The 9,183-nt window shown below is 56.8% G+C and overlaps 1 protein-coding gene across 2 annotated transcripts in view; it reads left to right on the plus strand.

Annotated features, from left to right (window-relative positions):
* Window positions 1-8,951, plus strand: part of MAPKAPK3 (mitogen-activated protein kinase-activated protein kinase 3) — a 28,145-nt gene extending 19,194 nt beyond the window's left edge. For both annotated transcript variants that reach the window (XM_027522962.1, XM_027522963.1), the window contains exons 3-11: window positions 423-562; window positions 1,763-1,827; window positions 2,245-2,324; window positions 4,111-4,234; window positions 5,453-5,528; window positions 5,856-5,980; window positions 6,433-6,518; window positions 6,787-6,867; window positions 7,514-8,951. In XM_027522962.1, the coding sequence (XP_027378763.1) occupies window positions 423-562; window positions 1,763-1,827; window positions 2,245-2,324; window positions 4,111-4,234; window positions 5,453-5,528; window positions 5,856-5,980; window positions 6,433-6,518; window positions 6,787-6,867; window positions 7,514-7,666 (930 nt within the window). In that variant the 3' untranslated portion in view covers window positions 7,667-8,951. The remainder of the gene's footprint in view (window positions 1-422; window positions 563-1,762; window positions 1,828-2,244; window positions 2,325-4,110; window positions 4,235-5,452; window positions 5,529-5,855; window positions 5,981-6,432; window positions 6,519-6,786; window positions 6,868-7,513) is intronic.
* The last annotated feature ends 232 nt before the right edge of the window (window positions 8,952-9,183 follow it).

Here is a 9,183-nt window from a genome sequence, read left to right on the forward strand (position 1 = left end):
CTGGAAACATGAGGCTCTACGGATGTATGGCTCCTGGCACAGGGTCTCACACTGATGTGTGATTTGACTACAAAATCCTCTCAATTTCCACCTCAGTTGCTTCCCCTTGGGAAAGGAGGCAGGGGCTTCTCTGGCCTCTGAGCCCTTCCAAGCTTTCAGCTACCTCCCAGGCCTTCCTGAGCTACAAGCTAAGCTTGCTTGAAGCTGACCCTCAGCCAAGTGCAGGGGCTCATTGGACCACGCATCCAACCTGGACTGGAATCTTCCTTTTGCCCTTCATCAGCTGGGTGACCTCAGGCAGGTCACAGGCCTCTCTGAGCCTGTGTGTCCTTGTCTGCCAAGTGAGGGCAGTGGCACTGTCTGGGTGGCTCCTGGGAAAGTGGATTCTGGGCCTGACACTGTCTGTGCCTCCCTGCCCTCAGCTCCTGTACGACAGCCCCAAGGCCCGGCAGGAGGTGGACCACCACTGGCAGGCCTCCGGTGGCCCCCACATCGTGCGCATCCTGGATGTTTATGAGAATATGCATCACAGCAAACGCTGTCTCCTCATCATCATGGAATGGTATGCTGCCCACCCTCCCTCAGCATCTCATTGGTACCCCTGTGCCCACCCCCTCAACTCCCACCATTCTTTAGAGGTCTCTGTTCTTCAGATAGCAGCCCTGGCAGGGCCCCCCAGCCCCTGAAGGGTGATGGACCTGGGCAGCTGGCTCCAAGAGCACTCCTGCATGGGTGGAATCCTCAGTGACTGTAATATGGCTTCCCTGGGTGTGATTCCCCCTCGGTGAGGAGGGGCTGGGAGAGCTGTCGGAGAAGGCCACCAAGCCCTGAATGTGGCTGGGATGGGGGAAGACTGGGGGAGGAGTCAGATATGTGCTGTCCCTCGGCTTTCTCCTCGCCTGGATTTGCACTCCCATGGCTCCCCCCTGCCCCCCACTCCCGATGCTGGGTGATCCTGGCCTGGATCCAGGAGCCAGCAGCCTCCTCCATCCTAGGCTTCTCCCATGAACACTGTGGCTCAGCCCTAACCTTCCTCAGAACCTGGGCCCTGGGTCTTGGCCTCCAGCTCCTCCCTGTCTGCCTTTCAAGTTCCCCCTCACCCCATAGGGTAGCAGCTCTTGAGTCAGATTTGGGGTTCAGATCCTGACTCTGTCACTCACTAGCTATGTGACCTTGGTCAGGCCTCTCACCTCTCTGGATCACTGTAACTTTCATGTAAAATTACATGGAGGGAGATCTTACTGTGGCATTCACCCTGTTCATTCTAAGTGCTCTGTGTGTACTGCTGAATCAGTCTTCCCAACTCTGTGAGGTTGGTGCGCTAATCCCTGTTTTACCGAAGAGGAAGCTGAGGCACAGAGAGGTGAAGGGACCCACCCAGGATCACACAGCAGTGCACACAAAGGGTTTGCCCAGGGCACGGCACACAGTAGGTGCTCAGAAAACGGTGGTCATGAGGATGATAACTGACATCTCATTCCTCACCTGGGTAAACTTGGATAAAGGTGGGGCTGCCAGATCAAGACAGTGTCCCTGGGAACATAGATGCTCCCTGGGGAAGATCTTCCCCTAGTTTGAAGAGTTGAGTTCAACCCACCCAAGCCAACAGCCCACCACATACAAGGCTCTTCAAGACATGGTGAGGCTGACAGTGACCATCCCCCAGGGGAGCAGCAGCAGGGCTGGAGGCCTGGGCCCATGACCTGGGGCAGGGGCAGATCGACGCCTGATTCTCCCCGTCTGTCCCCGCTTTCTCTGACAGCATGGAAGGTGGTGAGTTGTTCAGCAGGATTCAGGAGCGTGGTGACCAGGCTTTCACTGAAAGAGGTACGTATGTGCCGCTGCATGGGGAGTTTGGGCTGAGATGGGGCACACAGAGTTTCTTTGTGATGCTGGACAAAAGACCCTGTCCCTCTCTGTGCCTCAGTTTCCCCACCTGAACAAGGGTTGTGGGGAGAGTGTTCTTCCCCCAAGGGGTTCTGTGAGTCTGTGGCAGCTTGTCAGAGATGGACTCCCCATGGGCCTGGGATGGAGGCCTCAATGCTTCTTGGTGCCAGCCAGCAGCTGAGCTGGGGGCATCTCCAGAAGAAACTAGGGGGACCAGGGTTGGGGTCTGAAGTGGGGTCCTGGGTGGCAGGAGTGCACCATCTTGTGCTCTCCAAAGAGGGGTGATGGGGAGGGGCCCCCTGGGTTGCCTGACCCTTGAGTGGCATCCGTGGCCCCCTCCTCTGTCTGTGTCTGCAGAAGCTGCAGAGATCATGCGGGATATTGGCACTGCCATCCAGTTTCTGCACAGCCGGAACATCGCCCACCGAGATGTCAAGGTGAGGCTCCAGGACCCATGTTGGGGGACCAGGACAAAGAGTGCTATCCACAAACACCAGCGGCCCCAACATCCCCTGGATAGAGGCCATGTTCCTTGCTTGGCATTCCAGGCCTCTCCCTGCGGCCCATACTGCATGGCTCAGCCTCTCCTCCCACGGTCCCAGTGTGTTCATTGTGCTTTAGCCAGATAGGTCTCCTAGTTTCCTTCAAGCATATATAATCCCAGTAGGCATAAGAATAAACTAGTGCCTACCTTGAGCCACTGGGTCCTGAGAAGCATCTCGTTTAATCCTCACCCAGTCCTGTGAGAGGGTGCCATTACCCATTTGACAGATGAGGAAACTGAGGCTCAGAGAGCAATTGTCTTGCTCAAGGCTCTGCAGATGCCTCACTGGGGATTCATGCATTCATTTGTTCACTCAGCAAGAATTTTGTGAAGACAGTGTGCCAGGCTTCGGTGACAGGGCTGCCCAACACTGTTGCAGCTTGTGTGAAGTAACAGCCATAGTTCCTGTAGGCAGAGCCTCTGATGGCAGCATTTTAGGGGAAGGAGGCCCTTTGCTGGGCACTGGACAAAGGAGCGGAGGTGATCCTAGCGGCTGGAACTGCTTGTCCCTCCAGTGGACGGGCTTGAGAATGTTCTCTCCGAATTTCCTGTCCAGGGAGGACTGGATCTTACAGGTGATCAGGATCAGATGGAAGAAATGGAAACCGAGGCAGCTTCACAGGCACACACACACTCACCTGCATGTGCCAGCCACTGTCAGAGCAGAGTTACGACTCCTGGACCCTTGGCCCCCACCTAGACCCTGACTGCCCTGTCCCCCAGACTTATTTCCTCCTAAGGCCGGGCAGAGGAGACCCGAAGGTCCAGCTGCTGCATCAGGTTCTTCCCCTGGCTGAGTATCACCAAGTCTTGCAGTTACCCTTTGATTTTGGATACACGTGGAGCCACAACAGTCTCACCTTCTGAACTGTTGCTTTATTTTGGCCCTGGCCTCCTTTTTTTCCCTTAAGGGGAGAAAAGCCTTCTATGGAGAAGATTCCTATACAAAAACTGCTTCCCTGTTTTTCACCCCAGTCCAAGTTTGGATCATCTCAAATAGAACCTGAGAAATAGCTTTCACTGGCTCCAAACTGAAATTCCATGTGCCACTCCATGCCTCTGCCCCAGCTCTGCTGCTTCTCTCTGTGGGCCTAGGTCCTACCCATTCATTAGAAAGCAACCTGAGTGCTGCCTCCTCCATGCAGACCTCCCCACTGCCTTCATCCCTCAGACCCTCTGTGCCCTATAACCAGGAAGACTGGCCTCTGTGCAGCTCCCGGGGCCTGAGTTCCCCAAGCAACCTCAGGTAGGGGCCTGTCATACATGCTTGTTCTGGGCTGCGTACAGGATATGTGCTTGGCAGCACTGGCTCATGAGAAGCCCCCCGTTCCCCTGGAACCCTCATTTTGGCATCTCATGGCAGCATCACCGACTCAAGCTCAGAAGTTCCTACCCCTGGGCTCTCTGTGGCACTCAGTTATCCCCAGCTTGGTGGAACCACTGCCTCAGTTTCCCCTCTGTGAAACAAGGTGTCACCTCTCAGCCACATTAGTCTCCTCCGCCTTTGGCCCACATCATTGGCGGCCAAGACCCAGGTCTTTTCTAGTGAGATGGATCCAGCTCCTCCTGCCTCAGTCTGGATGAGGGAGGGAGGAAGGAAATCTGACTGCAGATCACTGTGGAAATCTGCCCCCACTTGGTGCCTGACTCCAGACTAATGTTTTCTCTCCCTGGCCCAGCCTGAAAACCTGCTCTACACGTCCAAGGATAAAGATGCGGTGCTGAAGCTCACGGACTTTGGCTTTGCCAAAGAGACCACCCAGAATGCCCTGCAAACTCCATGTTACACTCCCTACTATGTGGGTGAGTCCCTGGGATGTGGCTGGTACCTCTTTATTGTATCCCGCCCCCCACCCCGGCCTCACTGTGGTCTGGGGCAGCCTGTGGGATGCAGAAGCCAAAGGGTTAAAGCGCTGTGAGGAGGGAAGTGGGGGGTTCTGTCTGTGTGGAGGTGGCAGCTGGGGGGCCGGAGGCTGCAAAAATATTCTCCCAAACTTCAGTTTTTGCTTTTGAAAATAGATCCAGGAAAATTCTGGCTCTGGCCTGTGAGCTGAATGACATCACAGTGGCTCTAAATATATATGTGATAAAAGGCTGCCGTCGGCTTGGGATGGAGTCCAAGTGCGGTTGTTTTTCTCCGGTTTTTATCTTCCTGGGAGTCATATTCAGAAAGTGGGCAGGCGCGCCCTCCTACATGAGAGGGAAGCAGGGGGCCAGCCACCTGCGTTTTGGGAAAGCATCCCTTAGGTGAGGGCCAGGATGGGCCCCAGGGCTTCACACACACTCATACTTCCTGGAAAAGCTCCCTGCTCCCCTGTGAGCAGGTAGCCCCTAGACCTGGAGAAGCTACCCCACCCACCCCCGGAAAGTGCCCCTTCGTGGAGAGTGGGGTGATGACTTGTTTACAGAAGACTCTTCTCCCTCAGGATAAGCCTTCCAAGAGCTGTTGAAGGGGTGGGAAGCCCCCTGAGACAGCTGGAATGGCACTCTGTTTACCAGGATGTGTTTTGCAGTATTTTGACTTAGTAATCTCCTGGCCTACCGATCTCATCACACAGATGGGAAGACCAAGGCCCCATGGGATGGTTGCCAGGTGAACAGTGGAACCCAGAGCCCTGGCCATGGCCCTTCCTTGCCCATGACCTAGGCTGTCTGTTCAGGAGGCAGGGGATGCGGGGCAGCTGCTGGGCTGGGACCCTCTCTGCTATGGCAGGACCCCACCCAACCCCTGACTGTCCTTCTCTCCTTCCCCTACCGCACCATGGCTGAGATTGGCCCAAGGTAGCTAGGAGGTTATCATCTCTTACAGCCCAGCCTGAAAACGGGTTTATTTTATCTGGGAGCTGTTGTTCCTCCCCCAACTTCACACACATGCTGCCTTCCCAGAAGGTGCCAGACACCAATCTGCTCTGCCCCATCCCCGGCTCGGGCACCTATTCCCACCTTGCCCAGGCTGTAGGCTCCTGCCGGTGCCCCAAGACCCTTGGACTGAGGGTCCTCCTGTGCCCTCTGCCCTGGCAGCTCCTGAGGTTCTGGGTCCAGAGAAGTATGACAAGTCATGTGACATGTGGTCCCTGGGCGTCATCATGTACATCCTGTGAGTGCCATCCCTTTCCTGCACCCGAGGGTACCCTTGGAACCACTTCTGCCCCCACCTTGCAGGGTGAAGGGCTCAAGCGGGCCACTCTTCCAGCAGTCTGCTGTTCCCTTCTGGTCATGGGACACCTCTCCTTCAGGCTCCCCAAAGGCCTCCCCATGGCAAGGGCAGCTGGTGTTCCTGGGGACGAATCCCCGAGTACAGGGGGCTTATATTATTGCCCTGGTGTCTAGCTGCCTGTCTCCCAGTCAGGGTCTTGGGGAGGAGAATGGGTCCACCCTGGCACTGCCCCCACACCTGTGCTGAATGACCTCCGCCCTCCCCCAGCCTGTGCGGCTTCCCGCCCTTCTACTCCAACACGGGCCAGGCCATCTCCCCGGGGATGAAGAGGAGGATCCGCCTGGGCCAGTATGGCTTCCCCAGCCCTGAGTGGTCCGAGGTCTCCGAGGATGGTGAGTGACTCTCTGCTTAGCTCGCTCCACCAGACCCCAGCCGCCTTCCTTCCGGGAGAGACCACTTAGGTGTCAAACCGACCTGTGTTTAGATCCTGGCTTCCTCCACATCCCAGCTGTGTGATCCTAGGCAAGTCATCTCACCATTTGAACGTCCTTCTCTATGTCTGCCAAATGGGCTTGAAACCTGCCTCCTCAAAACTTCCCCTAGTTCTTGTCCTTCATTCATGTTTTCCCTTTGGGGACCATGAACAAAGCTGGCCTGTATCAGTTATTTATGGCTGCCTAGCAAATTACCCCAAACACTTAGCGCCTTACGGCAAGAAGCCCTTATCAGCGCACTGTTCCTGTGGGTTAGGAATTTGGGAGCGCTTTGCAGAGCTGGCAGTCTCTGGGAGGGGGGACTGGCTCTGAGCAGCTCCACAGCCTCACCACTGTCCTCTCTTCCCTAGCCAAGCAGCTGATCCGCCTCCTGCTGAAGACGGACCCCACCGAGAGGCTGACCATCACGCAATTCATGAACCATCCCTGGATCAACGTGAGTGCCTCCTCGTCCTTGGTGGGCCGGGTGATGAGCCTGAGCAGGGCTGCCGGGGGGGTGGTCGACGGCTCCAGAGGCCCTGGGGTGGGCCACAGATATGCGGTAGTGCCCCGCCTTTGCCTGCTCCTGGTCTCATCAGGCTCCTTCACCACCCTGAGCCTCAGATTCCCCATGAGCCCAAAAGAAAGGGGTTCGGGGTCGGGGGCAGCCAGTGCTGTCCCAGGTGCCTGCAGGGTCTGATCCATGGGCTTGGGGCTCCTTCCAGCAATCGATGGTGGTGCCCCAGACTCCACTCCACACGGCCCGAGTGCTGCAGGAGGACAGAGACCACTGGGATGAAGTCAAGGTGGGTGGACCATCTCCCCGCAGGTCTCAGGGTTTTGGAAAAAGGGACTGTAGGGTGGTGACCTCCCAGAACCTGGGTCTTAGACCCCCTCTCGCCTCGTGTCAGTGACCGCATAGTGGTCTTTGGGCCACACTACCCTATTCAGGGCAGTGCTTCCGACTTGTTCTCTCAGTGAAGTGGGGCTTTGGCCTCAAGCTTTGGCCATAATTGCTCTTATGATCTGCAGCGTCTGGGAGGGCGGTCAGCTTGCTTTTAGACTCGGGAGAGGCCAGATTTGAGCCTGTGGGGCAGTGGCTCAGAGCCTGGGGCAATCTGGGCACAGTCTTCAGGCGCTGGTAACCTGGGTGCACAGCACGATGGTGTCCCCTGAAGGCCTTTGGTCCAAGTCCCTGTCCTGCTTACCCCTGGTGTAGTCCCAGGGAGTCACCACACTTCCTGTGACTTTTCAGGTAAGCTCAGTCTTTACCACAGAGGACTGGAGTGAGGACTACGTGAGGCAAAGCGATGGGCCCAGAGCTGGGTACATGGGGGCGGTCGGGCAGCAAAGGTGGCCACTGCCGTCACTGACACTATTAAGGGGCCACTCAGGCAGGAGGTGAGGTCTCTTGAGGTCAGTAGACCTGCTCCCCCCCATCCCCATCCCCAGGAGGAGATGACCAGCGCCTTGGCAACCATGCGGGTGGACTATGACCAGGTGAAGATCAAGGACCTGAAGACCTCTAACAACCGGCTCCTCAACAAGCGGAGGAAGAAGCAGGCAGGCAGCTCCTCCGGCTCGCAGGGCTGCAACAATCAGTAGCTCCTGCGACCTTGGGGGAGCCAGAGGACACACTGGAGTGGGCCGAAGCCCTGACCTGGAGGGCTCAGGGCCCTGTTTTTTTAACAAAAGAGTTGTTTGTGTTGTGTTGTAATTTGTCACTTGGAACTTCGGGATGGGGGAACATGACCCCAAGTCCTTCAGAATCGCACCCCGGGGTCAGGCCCTAGAGAAGGGCCAAAACCTGGGCCCCAGGGAGCCACGTGCTGCAGCTCCAGTGCCTTTGATCACGGCGGCCTGAATGCCCTGTGGCTGCATCCTGCTCAGGGCCTGGCCTTAGAGTTTTAGGCCCCTCGGCGTTGTGGTTGGTCTTCCCTCCTGTGGAAAAAGCTCCCCAGAGGGTGGGCAGATGGGCCTGGCCTTGGGAAAGGCATCGGCCACTGGTTGTCATGGCGACCAGGGACAGAGTTGCCAGTCTCGAATGCTGAGTGAGTGAGCAAGGGAGGGAGGGGGGCAATTGAGGGTCTGCCTGCCTTCTTGGGGAGGATGCTCTCCTTGTGCCACTCACCCCTCTCAGACTCCCCTCCACCCTTCCATCTTTGGTCTCCCTGAAGTGTCAGGGTCAGTCTGCCTGGCTCCCTGGGTGGTCCAGCGCTGTGTTGCTGCAACCCATCCCACAGGGCCCTTGGAAGTCTCCTTCCACAGAGTGCCTGAGCCCAACCATCCTGTTACGACACCCCCCTACCCCCACCCAGAGTGGCCTCTCATCTCAGTGAGGGGTTTGGGGGGGGCAGATATTTTTAACCCTTTTTTTACTTTGGAAAATGTCACTGTGACAAAAGCCAGTACAGTTACCCTGCCCCCACCTGCTCATCGGATCCCAGGCAGGAAAGCCTGTCCTTAAGGGTTCACCCCCTACTTTGTCCTGGTTGATGACAGGGCTTGTCTCCTGGTGTACTTTTGTGAGAGTGGATGTCTGGAGGCAGGGCTAAGAGGCTCCCCCTTAATCCAGGGCCTCTTTCTGTACTTTGGGTCAGACTCGAGGTAGTGGAGGGCTGCTGTTTAGAGGGTCTGGTCCTTTCTTTTTTGCCTGAGTCGGAGCAGACAGGGCCCCTCCCTTGCTGCTCCAGGATCACCCAGCCCCACACTTCCCTGGGAGCCTCAGGATGCTGAATGCCTGATATGGGCCTGGCCAGTGCCTGGCCCCAGTCTGCTTCCTGGTTCCTCACCCTTCTCTCACTGGCTGGGAAACCCTAGACCATGTCAGGGAGGACAACACTGCTGGGTTTTATATCCAGGTATTAATAAAGAGCATTTTGGCATTTTTCCCTTGTTCCTGGGTTTCTCATCTACACGAGTGAACAAAAGCAGCCCAAGGGCATGTGCTCACACCTACTAGTAATTTCACTCCTGCTGGACAGGGTGCTTCAGGCCTGGTAGACATGCCAGGCTGGCTCCAGGGCCATGGCCTCACCAGCTTGGAGAGGTCAAGGGGGCGAAGAGATGGCAGCTGCCCCGTGTCCCCAGCTCTATGCCTCCCAGTACACCGTGTGTGTGAC

The sequence above is a fragment of the Bos indicus x Bos taurus genome, chromosome 22, assembly GCF_003369695.1.
Source record: "Bos indicus x Bos taurus breed Angus x Brahman F1 hybrid chromosome 22, Bos_hybrid_MaternalHap_v2.0, whole genome shotgun sequence".
NCBI classification, from domain to species: domain Eukaryota; kingdom Metazoa; phylum Chordata; class Mammalia; order Artiodactyla; family Bovidae; genus Bos; species Bos indicus x Bos taurus.